A 17,178-nucleotide genomic window follows, 5' to 3' on the forward strand; every position below is an offset into this window, starting at 1 on the left:
ATCCAGTGCCTTCAGTCGTTTCTTGATATCACACGGAGTGAATCGAATTGGCTGAAGTCTGGCATATGTGATGCTGGGGACTTCAGGAGGAGGCCGAGATGGATCATCAACTCGACACTTCTGGCTGAAGATTGTTGCAAATGCTTCTGCCTTATCTTTCACACTGATGTGCTGGGCTCCCCCATCATTGAGGATGGGGATATTTGTGGAGCCACCTCCTCCAGTTAGTTGTTTAATTGTCCACCACCATTCACGGCTGGATGTGGCAGGACTGCAGAGCTTAGATCTGATCCGTTGGTTATGGGATCGCTTAGCTCTGTCTATCGCATGCTGCTTACGCATTTTGGCACGCAAGTAGTCCTGGGTTGTAGCTTCACCAGGTTGACACCTCATTTTGAGGTATGCCTGGTGCTGCTCCTGGCATGCCCTACTGCACCCTTCATTGAACCAGGGTTGGTCTCCTGGCTTGATGGTTATCGTAGAGTGGGGAATATGCCGGGCCATGAGGTTACAGATTGTAGTTGAATACAATTCTGTTGCTGCTGATGGCCCACAGCGCCTCATGGATGCCCAGTTTTGCACTGCTAGATCTGTTCGAAATCTATCCCATTCAGCATGGTGCTAGAGCCACACAACACAATATCCTCAATGTGAAGGCGGGACGTCGTCTCCACTAGGACTGTGCGGTGGTCACCCCTACCAATACTGTTTTGGACAGATGCATCTGCAGCAGGCAGATTGGTGAGGACGAAGTCAAGTATTTTTTCCCTCTTGTTGGTTCCCTCACCACCTGCCACATACCCAGTCTAGCAGCTATGTCCTTTAGGATTGGGCCAGCTCGGTCAGTAGTGGTGCTACCGAGCCAGTCTTGCTGATGGACGTTGAAGTCTCCCACTCAGAGTACATTCTGCGCCCTTGCCACCCGCAGTGCTTCCTCCAAGTGCTGTTCATCATGGAGGAGTACTGATTCATCAGCTTAGGGAGGACGGTAGGTGGTAATCAGCAGGAGGTTTCCTTGCCCATGTTTGACCTGATGCCATGAGACTTCATGGGGTCCGGAGTCGATGTTGAGGACTCCCAGGGCAACTCCCGCCTGACTATATACCACTGTGCCACCACCTCTGCTAGATCTGTCCTGCCGGTGGGACGGGACATACCCGGGGATGGTGATAGCAGTGTCTGGGACGGTATCTGTAAGGTATGATTTGGTGCGTATGATTATGTCAGGCAGTGGCATATTGGTATTGTCACTGGACTAGTAACCCAGACACCCAAGGTGTTGTTTTGGGGGCGTGGGTTCGAATCCCACCACAGCAGAAGGTGGAGTTTGAATTCAATTAATAAATGTGGAGCTAAAACCTAGTCTAATGATGGCCATGAAACCATTGTCAATTGTTGTAAAAACCCAACTGGTTCACTAATGTCCTTTAGAGAAGGAAATCTGCCATCCTTACCAGGTCTGGCCTACATGTGACTCCAGACCCACAGCAATGTGGTTGACTTTGCAATGGCCCAGCCAGCCACTCAGTTGGGTCTAACTGCTACAAAGCCAACAAAGAATGAAACTGGACGGACCACCTGACATCGACCTGGGCACCGGAAACAACAACAACACCAGCAAACCCAGCCCTGTCGACCCTGCAAAGTCCTCCATACTAACGTCTGGGGGCTTGTGCCAAAGTTGGGAGAACTGTCCCACAGACTAGTCAAGCAACAGCCTGACAATGTCAAACCGTCCCGACCAGTGTTTCCGACCCTCCAGGATTTGCCTGGAGTCTCCAGGAATTGAAGATTAATCTCCAGGACACTGCTGCAGGCAATACCTGGGAGAAAAATCATAGGGAATTAAATACAATGGGCTGGATCTGAAAAGCCTGCCACCACTCCCAGCTGCAGGCAAAATAAATAGTGGCCCGCGTGTGCAGGCCGTGCGCCGCTGTGCCACCACGATCTCCCATGTGGTGGCTCATTTAAATAGCTGGGTGACCTGTCCCCTCCAATCACATTTCAAAGGGCAGCCAGCCCTGCTGCTTAATTTAAATTTTTTAAGAAACACCCCCTCCCCCCCCACTCCCCCCACTCCTGCCAAAATGTACCGAAGAAAATTCTAACGCCCCTTTCCCACCCCTCCCCCCCACCCCAACAACAATTCAATTAAGTATTTGCCCTTCTCCCACCTCCAGAACACTTAACTTTGGAATATAACCTTCCCCCCCACCAAACTGTACAAAGTTCACCCTTTCCACCATCCCCTACACACATGACGCGTATTTGACCCCATCTCCTCCCCCCCCCAACCCACACTAAACATCTTAACTCCCCCCACTCCCAGCCATGTCACACCTGCTTTCCCCAGATGGGGAATTGAAGGCATGGGAGTGCTGGCCGCCGTTCTGAAGATTGGTCAGTCCCGTTAAATCCCAGGTAAGTTTATTTAAATGTATTCATTTTGTTCATTTAAATATTTAAATGCAGGTCCCATCGCCTAGTGGCGGGGGGCCACCACGGAGCCTCACACCACCGGGAGGATCGGGCCAGACCCTCCTGATGTTGGGCTCCAAGGCAGACCTCTGCCGGAACCATCTTCTGGCCCCCTCCCCACCCCGGTAAAATCCAGCCCAATGTGTGTTTTTATCATTTTCTTTGAACAGTTTTGTTTATTAGATATAAAATTATTGGAGAAGAGGGAGGAATGGTTCAGTTCAATCTTCAGTTCGTTAACACCCTATCTGTACTAATGCTTTGTCTTTCAACACACCATTAACATATCGTTTGCCTTTGCTCCATGACCTCTTGGTCAGCTATGTGGCCTTGTCCAATCTACACCTTTTCCTTTGTTATCTCGTGCCCCACCCCCGGCTAACTTGCTTATAACCTTTGACATTTCTTATATTTGCTAGTTCTGAAGAAGGGTCACTGACCCGAAACTTTAACTCTGCTTCTCTTTCCACAGATGCTGCCAGACCTGCTCAGTGGTTCCAGCATTTCTTGTTTATATTTCAGATTTCCAGCATCCGCAGTATTTTGCTTTTATATTATTATTAGGGAGGAATGGTTGTTTGACTGGTTACGAGGTGTGTTGGGGGTTGGAGGAGGGTGGTTACATGAAGACACCTCTAGCATGCATCCAATTGGAGTTGGGGGTGTGGGGTGTGCAGTGGGGACAGTGTCACTGTTGGCTTTTAAAGGATAATTGCCCGATATCATATTCTGTGAAGAAAGCCAGTACTGTGGGACTATACATCCCAAACTCTGGTGTGGGCAATCTTCCGACTATTGATGTTACCGGTTGGAAAGTAGCCTGCGCGAAATTCAGATAAGTGCTCCTGTGGCCAAGGCTCCTGGTTGGGAGCGAGATGTTGGAAAATGTTTTCCTGTTTCCCAAGTGGCTTCAAAGTATCTCCGGCGAGACGATTGACAAACTCTGCTCCCCGTATCTTAGCTCACTTCAAGTCCCGTTCGTTCATCACCCTGTGCTTGCTGATATACATTGGCCCCCAGTCCAGCAATGCCTCGATTTTAAAAATTCTCATCCTTGTTTTCAAATCCTTCCATAGCCTTACCCATCCCAACCTCTGTCACCTCCTGCAGCCCTACAACCCTCCAAGATCTCTGCGCTCCTCCAATTCTGGCCTCCTGCGCATCCCTGATTTTCTTCACTTCATCATTGGTGACCATGCCTTCAGCTGTCGAGGCCATAAGCCCTTGAATTCCCTTCCCAAACCTCCTCCACCTCTCTTTCTTTTCAAATAGGATGCTCCTAAAACCTACCTCTTTGACCAAGCATTTGCTCACCTGTCCCAACATCTCCCTAGGTGGCTCAGTCACAAATCTTGTTTGATAATCTCTCCTGTAAAGTATCTTGGGACATTGTGCTAAATTAAAGGTGCTAGGTAAATGCAATTTGTTGTTTTACAGCTGCCTAACTCACATCAGCAATTTATAATGACTGTGTCTTTTGGACTCAGAACTGTTTTTTTATTCATCACAAGTACAATCTACTCAATGATATGAGTCATCAGAAAGCACTGTGCATCTGAAAACAGACTGTTCATCAATGGATTTTTCCCTGTCAAAGACTCTTGTGCCTCTGAATCTGTTGCCAGCTGAGCCTATCCTTGAACAAGTCACAGTTTACTTCACAAGGTCACATGAAAATGCACCTTCTTCTCCCTCTTCCCCACTGCACATTCCCACCCCCCGCCCCCCCACCCACCCCCGCCACTGCACCCTCGGCAGCACCCCCCCCTCCCCACCCGGCTGCACCCCTTCCTCACAGAGGTGAAAGGCTCAGTTTCCATGATGTTGCCTAGCAGCCGACATGCGAGCTGACAAATCTAATTACATGAGTGATTTAATGGGAATTTCATCTCGCAAAAGTGCAAACAATGAATGCTTGACCAGAACTGTGTTTAAAACATCATTTTACTTGGCGGTCTTACTTGGGATCATACCCAGCATTGGAAATCAGGATTTAATGCAGTAGTTGCCCGACATTTCCTTTCACATCCATATATAGAGATATCAGTGTCTCAGTGTCAGTGTTAGCTCCTTTAGCAACGACTTTTAGCAACTCACCAAGGCTCCTGTGACAGCACCTTCCAAACCCATGACCTCTACCACGTAGAAGGACAAGGGCAGCAGATGCATGGGAACACCAGCACCTGCAAGTTCCCCTCCAAGCCCCACACCATCCTGATTTGGAACTATGTCACCGTTCCTTCACTGTTCACTGGGTCAAAATCCTGGAACTCCCTTCCTAACAGCACTGTGGGTATACCTACCCCAAATGAACTGCAGCGGTTCAAGAAGGCAGCTCACCACCACCTTCTGAAGGGCAATTAGGGATGGGCAATAAATGCTGGCCTGGCCAGCGACGTCCACATCCCATGAATGAATTTTTTAAAAGGCACATCGGCATCCTTCTCGAACATGCCAGATGCTCATTCCCATCGATTTCAATGGTATAGAAATTTGGCTGAGTTTTATACCAGGTGTGCAATCTTCCCTGCCAGATTACAGAGCCCGCACTGAAAAAAAACCCCATTCTAGACACTAACTTGCTCAGAGAGACTACTGAATCACCGTTATGAGGAAATTCACCCTGGTGTGATCAAAGATTCCTGCTGGAGCTCAGACATGTTATAACAGCTGAATCAAGGCTCTCTGATCTTGCCTTACTAAACTATCTGGCAGATTGCTTGATGCAAACACTGATTTCATGAATTAGGAATGTGCTCCATTCCCCACAACAAATAATCTCTCACTTTGATAAGTCACAAAAAAGTAATTTCAAGAAAGTCAATACAAAACTCTCTGTAATAAGAGACACAATAGTGGGTGTGTGAGATCCTTCATCAACTGTCACCTCAAAGCAGATAAGAATGAAAATCATGCAAAGACACAACACACACACTCTCACGCAAACATTCAAACAGACACTCAACACACACACTCTCACACAAACATTCTAACAGACACTCAACACACACACTCTCACACAAACATTCAAACAGACACTCAACACACACACACTCTCACGCAAACATTCAAACAGACACTCAACACACACACTCTCACGCAAACATTCAAACAGACACTCAACACACACACTCTCACGCAAACATTCAAACAGACACTCAACACACACACTCTCACACAAACATTCTAACAGACACTCAACACACACACTCTCACACAAACATTCAAACAGACACTCAACACACACACACTCTCACGCAAACATTCAAACAGACACTCAACACACACACTCTCACGCAAACATTCAAACAGACACTCAACACACACACTCTCACGCAAACATTCAAACAGACACTCAACACACACACACTCTCACGCAAACATTCAAACAGACACTCAACACACACACTCTCACGCAAACATTCAAACAGACACTCAACACACACACTCTCACGCAAACATTCAAACAGACACTCAACACACACACTCTCACGCAAACATTCAAACAGACACTCAACACACACACTCTCACGCAAACATTCAAACAGACACTCAACACACACACTCTCACGCAAACATTCAAACAGACACTCAACACACACACACACTCTCACGCAAACATTCAAACAGACACTCAACACACACACACACTCTCACGCAAACATTCAAACAGACACTCAACACACACACTCTCACACAAACATTCAAACAGACACTCAACACAGACACACACACACACTGAAACATTCAAACAGACACTCAACACACACACACACTCTCACGCAAACATACAAACAGACACTCAACACACACACTCTCACACAAACATTCAAACAGACACTCAACACACACACACACTCACACACACACTCTCACGCAAACATTCAAACAGACACTCAACACACACACACACTCTCACGCAAACATCCAAACAGACACTCAACACACACACTCTCACACAAACATTCAAACAGACACTCAAAACACACACACACTCACACTGAAACATTCAAACAGACACTCAACACACACACACACTCACACTGAAACATTCAAACAGACACTCAACACACACACACACTCTCACGCAAACATTCAAACAGACACTCAACACACACACACACTCTCACGCAAACATTCAAACAGACACTCAACACACACACTCTCACACAAACATTCAAACAGACACTCAACACACACACACACTCACACACACACTCTCACGCAAACATTCAAACAGACACTCAATACACACACACACTCTCACGCAAACATCCAAACAGACACTCAACACACACACTCTCACACAAACATTCAAACAGACACTCAACACACACACACACTCACACTGAAACATTCAAACAGACACTCAACACACACACACACTCACACTGAAACATTCAAACAGACACTCAACACACACACACACTCTCACGCAAACATTCAAACAGACACTCAACACACACACACACTCTCACGCAAACATTCAAACAGACACTCAACACACACACTCTCACACAAACATTCAAACAGACACTCAACACACACTCACACTGAAATATTCAAACAGACACTCAACACACACACACACTCTCACGCAAACATTCAAACAGACACTCAACACACACTCACACTGAAACATTCAAACAGACACTCAACACACACTCACACTGAAACATTCAAACAGACACTCAACACACACACACACTCTCACACAAACATTCAAACAGACACTCAACACACACACTCTCACACAAACATTCAAACAGACACTCAACACACACACACACACTGAAACATTCAAACAGACACTCAACACACACACACACTCTCACACGAACATTCAAACAGACACTCAACACACACACACACACTCACACTGGAACATTCAAACAGACACTCAACACACACTCACACTGAAACATTCAAACAGACACTCAACACACACACACACTCTCACGCAAACATTCAAACAGACACTCAACACACACACACACACACACTCTCACGCAAACATTCAAACAGACACTCAACACACACACACACTCTCATGCAAACATTCAAACAGACACAACACACACGCACACTCTCACGCAAACATTCAAACAGACACTCAACACACACACTCTCACACAAACATTCAAACAGACACTCAACACACACACACGCTCACAGTGAAACATTCAAACAGACACTCAACACACACACACACTCTCACGCAAACATTCAAACAGACACTCAACACACACACACACTCTCACGCAAACATTCAAACAGACACTCAACACACACACTCTCACACAAACATTCAAACAGACACTCAACACACACACACACTCACACTGAAACATTCAAACAGACACTCAACACACACACACACTCTCACGCAAACATTCAAACAGACACTCAACACACACACACACTCTCACGCAAACATTCAAACAGACACTCAACACATACACACACTCTCACCCAAACATTCAAACAGACACTCAACACACACACACACTCTCACACAAACATTCAAACAGACACTCAACACACACACACACTCTCACACAAACATTCAAACAGACACTCAACAGACACACACACTCTCACACAAACATTCAAACAGACACTCAACACACACACACACTCTCACACAAACATTCAAACAGACACTCAACACACACACACACTCACACTGAAACATTCAAACAGACACTCAACACACACACACACTCTCACGCAAACATTCAAACAGACACTCAACACACACACACACTCTCACGCAAACATTCAAACAGACACTCAACACATACACACACTCTCACCCAAACATTCAAACAGACACTCAACACACACACACACTCTCACACAAACATTCAAACAGACACTCAACACACACACACACTCTCACGCAAACATTCAAACAGACACTCAACACACACACACACTCTCACGCAAACATTCAAACAGACACTCAACACATACACACACTCTCACCCAAACATTCAAACAGACACTCAACACACACACACACTCTCACGCAAACATTCAAACAGACACTCAACACATACACACACTCTCACCCAAACATTCAAACAGACACTCAACACACACACACACTCTCACACAAACATTCAAACAGACACTCAACACACACACACACTCTCACACAAACATTCAAACAGACACTCAACAGACACACACACTCTCACACAAACATTCAAACAGACACTCAACACACACACACACTCTCACACAAACATTCAAACAGACACTCAACACACACACACACTCTCACGCAAACATTCAAACAGACACTCAACACATACACACACTCTCACCCAAACATTCAAACAGACACTCAACACACACACACACTCTCACACAAACATTCAAACAGACACTCAACACACACACACACTCTCACACAAACATTCAAACAGACACTCAACAGACACACACACTCTCACACAAACATTCAAACAGACACTCAACACACACACACACTCTCACACAAACATTCAAACAGACACTCAACACATACACACACTCACACTGAAACATTCAAACAGACACTCAACACACACACACACTCTCACGCAAACATTCAAACAGACACTCAACACACACACACACTCTCACGCAAACATTCAAACAGACACTCAACACATACACACACTCTCACCCAAACATTCAAACAGACACTCAACACACACACACACTCTCACACAAACATTCAAACAGACACTCAACACACACACACACTCTCACACAAACATTCAAACAGACACTCAACAGACACACACACTCTCACACAAACATTCAAACAGACACTCAACACACACACACACTCTCACACAAACATTCAAACAGACACTCAACACACACACACACTCTCACGCAAACATTCAAACAGACACTCAACACACACACACACTCTCACACAAACATTCAAACAGACACTCAACACACACACACACTCACACTGAAACATTCAAACAGACACTCAACACACACACACACTCACACTGAAACATTCAAACAGACACTCAACACACACACACACTCTCACACAAACATTCAAACAGACACTCAACACACACACACACTCACGCAAACATTCAAACAGACACTCAACACACACACACTCTCACGCAAACATTCAAACAGACACTCAACACACACACACTCTCACGCAAACATTCAAACAGACACTCAACACACACACACACTCTCACGCAAACATTCAAACAGACACTCAACACGCACACACACACACACTCTCACGCAAACATTCAAACAGACACTCAACACACACACACACTCTCACGCAAACATTCAAACAGACACTCAACACACACACACACACTCACACTGAAACATTCAAACAGACACTCAACACACACACACACACTCTCACGCAAGCATTCAAACAGACACTCAACACACACACACACTCTCACGCAAACATTCAAACAGACACTCAACACACACACACACTCTCACGCAAACATTCAAACAGACACTCAACACACACATCTGTAAACAACCCACCCAGAACCCTGGGACCCGCTAGACCAATTGAACCAGAAATAACTTCCCCAGGTAAGAAATGTCCCAGAATCACGACTCTTTCCTGGAATGATAAAAATTGCAGAGTTTGAGATGTCTAATTGTATTTTCACATCAGATTTTTGCTGCCTGAGTTAATTTGTCAGACATGTTATGATTCATTAAATGATTTAACAAGCAATGTTCCACAGTGTTCTAAAATAGAACTTATTGGAAGGCAGCCCAGTATAGTATAACAGAACTTGGGACAAGACGGAATGGTAAACAACAAAAACTTGCATTTATACAGTGCCTATAACATCGTAAAATGTCCCAGTGTGCTTCACAAGAATGACTATGAAACAAAGTTTGACACCAAGTCATATAATGAAATATTAGGACAGGGAATTTGGTCAAAAAGATAGGCTTTAAGGAGCATCTTAAAGGAGGAGTGAGAGATAGAGAGGCAGAGAGGCTTCGGGAGGGAATTCCAGAGCTTTTGCCCAGGCAGCTGAAGGCACGGCCACCAATGGTGGAGTGATTAAAATCAGGGATGCTCAAGGGGACAGAATTTGTGGAGTGCAAAGGAGTTGTGGGAAAGATGGGCATGGATTTGCGTAAAACATAAGTTAATGCTCCCTACCCCATCTCTGTAACCTCCTTCATTCCTACAGCCTCCGAGATCTCTTTGCTGCTCCAATTCCAGCCGTGGGGGACCAAAAGCTTGGCCAGCAGAAGTGTTTTTTTTTAATGTAGGTTCTTAAAGGAAGAGGAGAGTGGAGAAGTGGAGAGGTTTAGGAAGTGAATTCTAGAGCTTAGGGCCTAGGTAGCTGAAGGCATGGCCACCAATGGTGGGGTGGAGGGAGTAGATACCTGCTCCGTAGGTATCTTGAATTCAATGACATGGCCATGAGATATAGTAAGAAAGATGAGGATGTATACAATATAACATTCCCGTCAATACTAATGTACAGCAATGCTAATCGACAGGGATTCATTAACAAGGGTTGAATCTTCTCCCAGTACCATGACTGTTCTACACAATGTGCTGCAATAGAAGGCTGGCTGTCAGTGACGGCATTCACCAGCCAGGATCATCCTCCACAGCCCTGGCACAAGCTCACTGAGCAATTAAAACACAAATATGTAGTAAAATACATAAAGAAATAGGCCCTTACAATGTTTTACACACTGGAATAATGATAACGCAAATCATACCACAGTGTTAAAGTCTAAGCATCTGCTCCAGTGTTTGTGGGAAACTCACTTACGGTGAGTTTTGTCGGGAGTGGGAGCGGACCCATATTTGCTTGAGGCCCCTGGCGTGGGCTCAGGTGAGGGCGCCTTTTGGCTGTGGCCCCTGGGTAGGCCAGGGCCTTAATCCACCCTCGGTATTGACACCTCAGCCACAGAGCGGAATCAAAGTCCATTCGATTCAGATGATATGTTGTTATATAAATACCGATGCCCAGAATAATATCCAGACTGAAATCTAGTCTCTGATAATAACAAACTGTTCAAGCTCCAGTCCTGACATGCTTACAGCATTGTGTGCATCTCTTGATCAGATTGTTGCCATGTAACCAAGGCCAGGATCCTTTATTCTACAGACTAAGCCAACTAAACATCGTGCCCACTCTCTAAACAGTCCTAGATATCTGTCATTCTGTAAATATAAGCACCACCTAGATTCATTCATTGGATAACCTTAGAGAAGAGAAGGTTGAGAGGAGATTTGATAGTGGTGTTCAAAATCATGAAGGGACTGGACAGAGTAGATAGAGAGCAACCATTCCCACTGGGGGAAGGTTCGAGAACCAGAAGACACTGATTTAAAGTTTTTTTTTATTCTTTCATTGGATGTGTGTGTCACTGGCAAGGCCAGCATTTGTTGCCCATCCCTAATTGCCCTTGACAACTGAGTGGCTTGCTGGGCCGTTTCAGAGGGCAGTTAAAAGTCAACCACATTGCTTTGGGTGTGAAGTCACATGTTGACCAGACATGTAAGGACAGCAGATTTCCTTCCCTAAAGGGGATTAGTGAACCAGATGGGTTTTTATGACAATCGAGGATAGTTTCATAGCACCATTAGAGACTAGCTTTCAATTGCAGATTTTAAAAATTAATTCATTGAACTTATCAATTAATTTAATTTAAATTCCACCAACTGCCATGATGGGATTTGTACCCATGTCCCCAGGGCATTAGCCTGGGCCTCTGGATTACTAATCCAGCACCATTACCACTAAAAAGGCAACCTGAGGAACAAAAGGCAACTTGAGGAAAATCATTTTTATGCAGCATGTGGTGAGGACCTGGAATGTCCTGCCTGACGGTGTGGCAGAAGCAGGTTCAATTGAGGCCTTCAAAAGAGAATTGCGTAATTATCTGATGAGAAAAAAATTGCACGGCTAGGGGGAAAGGGTAGGGGAGTGGGACTAGGTGAATTGATCTTGTAGAGAGTTGGCACAGACATGACAGGCTGAATGGCCTCCTTCTGTCAAGTGACCATTTTATGATTCCATGAAGATTTTCTCATAATTTTAAAAGAAAGATAAATGTTTATTGTACAACACCTGAGACATACACAATAACACCCACACTCACACTCATACAGATACACACACACTCAAGAAAAGATAGAGATTATAAAGATAACATGCATTAGGTCTGATGATTTTAAAGAGTCCACTGTTAAACTTGTTTTCACTGGGGTGAAGATTTGAAACGGTGCAGGCCTGTAATCTTTACCTTTGTTCACTGAAGAATGACATGGGATGTTCAGAAAGATGGATGCACTGTTGCAGACGGTCCTTGTTATATTCCAGCCAAAGGTCAATGGCAAAGTCCTGGTATGATTTCTCAGGGAGTTCAAAGTCAAACTCCAGTCACTGCCTAAATGTAGTTCAAAGCTGGTAAACTTAGGCAGGATCCCTTCTCTTCAATGGGATAGATGGATCTTCTTTGTCTACTCAGAACATACCTTTATTAAAGTTCATTATCAGAAACCTAGTTTCTGTTATGTGACCATAATTTCTCCTTCCATTGTCCTCATAAATGATTTCTGATGGTGAGACCATTGTAGACAATGGTGTCCGGGTATCACTCATCCCCATCTCACCTTGATAAAGTAGGTTTGTTTCACACACCCATTTGAATTTGAGTTTGGGGTCAAAAAGTCTGTGACAGTATTGTTAACCCCGTCAGCTGGAGAGAAGCAGCCAATTCCACAGAAAGGATTGTTTTCATTTTAATGATTTCTCAGGGTTGTGTCCAGGAAGATCTTATGTATTTTAATGACTTCTCCAAGACTTGCCCAGACGTGAAAATTAATTCAGGGTTCTTGTAGTTCTATGTGTATTGGCAGGAAAGAAAGGGTCAACCTGACCTCTTACACAAAAATTGTCCATTTCGGGTTTCCTTCATAAGTTCATTTTATGGTTCATAAGTTTGGCTAGCGGGGGTGTGACACTATCATCGATTGCCATAAAAACCCATCTGGTTCCCTAATGCCCTTTTAGGGAAGGAAATCTGCCATCCTTACCTGGTCTGGCCTACATGTGACTCTTAACTGCCCTCTGAAACAGCTTAGCAAGCCATTCAGTTGTTGAGGGCAATTAGGGATGGATAACAGATGCTGGCCTTGCCAGCGATGACCACATCCCACGAAAGAATTTTAAAAAGTTATAAGGCAGGCCTTGTACATCTGAAGAGCGCCCATTGCATTTTGTCTGCGTGGGTAGTAAGTTGCTACCTTGTTGTGTAATAGCACTGATGCTCGATTTTATCAGTGACAGCATTTTCTTCATATTATCATTTTTACTGTGCAAGTTGTTTCTGAGACAAACTTCAGATCCAGGCTATTTAATAAACAGAAGAAGCCTTTGGTAAGAGAGTTCCTAAATAAAGTATAGCCAGACAATGTTTGAAATATTGCCTTTCCAATCCCATGCCTTTCAGAAATAAATAATATAAAAATGTTAGAGATATCCAGCTGGAGTATTGTGGGAACCAGTTCTGGGCACCATGCTTCAGGAAAGATGTAAAGGCCTTAGAAAGAGTACAGAGGAGGTTTACCAGGATGCTGCCAGGCATGAGGGACTTTAGTTATGAGGAGAGATTGGAAAAGTTGGAACACAGAAGGTTAACAGGTGACCGAATAAAGGTTTTCAGGATGATGAGCGTTTTAATAGAGTTAATAAAGAAAAACTACCCCTCCCTCAAGCAACTGGGCCAATAACCTGAGATCATAGATTTCAAATCATTGGAAAAAGCTCTAGCGGGGAGATGAGGAGAAGTTTTTCCACTGAGAGTTGTTGGGATCTGGAATGCTCTACCCGAAAAGGTGGTGGAAGCTGATTCCATAAATAATTTTAAAAGGGAGTTGGACTGGTACTTGAGGATAAGGAACTTACCGCGGTGTGGAACTAAACATGGCAGCTCTTTCAAGGAGCTAGCACAAGCAAGATGGGTTGAATGGCCTCCTCAATACTGTAAGCTTCTTTGTTTCGATGATTCCGAAGAAGAGGAAGGGAGTTCTCCTCAATGTCTTAGCCAATATTCATCCCTCAAGCAATATCAGTAAGATCAGATTATCTGGCCATTATCATATTGCTGTTTGTGGGGCCCTACTGTATGTAAATTGACACAAGCAGTCGCCTGTTCTGGCTGTGACTGATTGTCGACGATTGCTGAGATAGATTGATCAGGAGTTTCTCCAGTAATTCCCCTCATTGGTAGCTGGAAATAGGCACGCATTTGGGAAGAATTTGGGACAAGGATTCCAGCCTGGCAAACAATCAAGAAAGGGAAAAGGTGGGAGAGCAGAGAAAAATAAATCATAAAATAACTTGCCAAAATAAATAAAATATATAGTCCTGGCATTTAAAGATGTATAAGATAGTCACTAATAAATCTAATAGGGAATTTAGGAGAAACTTCTTTACTGAGAGAGCGGTGAGAATGTGGAACTCGCTCCCAAATGGAGTAGTTGAAGCAAATAGCATGGATGCATTTAAGGGGAAGCCAGATAAGTACATGAGGGAGAAAGGAATAGAAGCATATGCTGATAGGGTGAGATGAAGTAAGGTGGGAAGAGGCTCGTGTGGAGCATAAACCTCGGCATGGACCTGTTGGGCTGAATGGCCTGTTTCAGTGCTGTAAATACTATGTAATTCCATGTAATTATAGACCTCCTTAAACATACGGTGACTGTCAGCCCAATGATTTTAGGATCAATGTGCAGCGTTTTCTGCTGTTCAGAGGGCTGTAAAAATAGACAGGATACCTACATAAATGAAATATGTCTGAAAAGTCCACGAAAAGAGGGCAGGACTTGGAGGCAGCTTGGTGTGCATGTGTATGTGTGCAACCTAAGGGTCTCAATTTATGAATAAACCCTAGAAAAGAATTGAGACAGTAACAGTTCTTGTTCTGACTTGGATGGGGTATAGGCCCCACTCACTCATTTCCCCATCAACAACAACAACTTACTTTTATATAGCGCCTGTAATGTAGTAAAACGTTCCACGTTGCTTCACTGGAACGTTTTCAAAACAATGAGACGCATAAGCAGATATTAGGGCAGGTGACTAAAAGCTTGGGCAAAGATGTAGGCTTTAAGGAGCATCTGGATTCTGGCCTCTTGTACATCCTCGATTTTAATCATTCCACCATTGGGGGAGGGGGGCGCGTGCCTTCACCTGTCAAGGTCCTAAACTCTGTGTTTTCCTCCCTAAACCTCTCTGCCTCACCACTTCCCTCTCTCCTTTAAGAGTCTTCTTAAAGCCTATCTCTTTGACCAAGCTTTAGGCCACCTGTCCTAATATTTTCTTATGTGGTTCGATTTTTTTATGGTAATGTTTCTGTGAAGCACCTTTGGATGTTTTACTACCAAAGTTGTAAAGGCAAATTGTTGTTATCTCTGATAACAGGAAATTGTGATGGAAACCACATCTGCCAAATGTAAGCATATTAATTTTGTCATATGGAACATTATTTGAACATTTACTGGACATTGAAAATAACTTGTTTAAAAAGAGCACAGAGCAGTGGCTGAAAACATGGCTGCACATTTGCATTCTGAATGATAGTTGCACAGAGAGACAATGGAAGTGCTCCCTGATTCAATTAGCCAGATGGATTTTGTCAATAGTGATGATCAAAAGACATTGAGACTCATTGTCTGTGGAAGAGCCAGCATTCCACTCCCCTCCCCCACCCCACCCACTGAGTGTGTCTGGTAAGCTTTGAAGAATCAACAAACCTCGCAGATGATGCTATCTCAAACAAAGAGCTAGTCACATGCCTAACTTGCTGGCCAACCTTGGAATTGATTGAATTGTGCTCACAGTAAACTTGAGGCAGACTGCTTTTGAAGACCAAAGAGAAGCAAGGTCCCTCTCTCTGTCTCACTCTCATGCAAAGTTCCAGGGACCCACGAAAGTAAATTAAGCCTCAAGGCAGAAGACCCCTTCAGCCTTCTGGTACCAGTGAAACAGGTTTGAAAGTGTGAACTGGGCCCCAACAAGAACTGCAAGACTTAACTTCAATCTAAGACTTTACATCCAACCCAAAACCAGTAACTGAATTCCATCTACTACTTCAAGCCTCCTCCCTTTAATTCTTTCTCCTCCTCTGTCTCTATTTGTGTGAGTGTTTATTGCATATGCATGCTAGCGTGGTAGCGTTGCATATCCTTGGTAGTTTTAACTGAGTTAGAGTTTTAAGGTTAATAAACTTACACCTTTCTTGTTTAAACCTGAGGAAACCTGCCTGGTTGATTTCTTTACAATTACAATTAGAGAGCAGTGAGCAGGGACTCACTGAGGGGAAGCTAAAAACATTGTGTCTTAAAAGTCAAACCTTGTAACAGCCAAACCAGGAAGAGGCCGAGAGGGGAGCCCTAGACCACCTCCTCACCTGGTGCATTCTGACAGAGCCTCTTACCTTCCAGAGGGCAGACCGCCACCCACTGGAGGAGCGCTGCATGCTCAGCCCGTCTGGGTCATCGTCCTCCAGCATTGAGCCAGTACAGTCCTCATAGAACAGGTGGAGATAGGATCGTACCCCATAGCGCTGCTCTCCCCGCGTGTGAGTCGTGCAGAAATCCGCACAGCCCGCCATGGAGTTCGCCTGGGAAAAAAAAGTACAGAA

At 44.5% G+C, this 17,178-nt stretch overlaps 1 protein-coding gene across 1 annotated transcript in view; it reads right to left on the bottom strand.

Moving 5' to 3' along the window:
* LOC137378512 (neurensin-1-like) overlaps positions 1-17,178 on the bottom strand; it is a 40,803-nt gene that overhangs the window by 9,971 nt on the left and 13,654 nt on the right. Inside the window, exon 2 of the mRNA XM_068048852.1 lies at positions 16,972-17,157. Within this exon, the coding sequence (XP_067904953.1) occupies positions 16,972-17,148 (177 nt within the window). The 5' untranslated portion in view covers positions 17,149-17,157. The remainder of the gene's footprint in view (positions 1-16,971; positions 17,158-17,178) is intronic.

This window comes from Heterodontus francisci, chromosome 16 (assembly GCF_036365525.1).
Source record: "Heterodontus francisci isolate sHetFra1 chromosome 16, sHetFra1.hap1, whole genome shotgun sequence".
NCBI lineage: Eukaryota > Metazoa > Chordata > Chondrichthyes > Heterodontiformes > Heterodontidae > Heterodontus > Heterodontus francisci.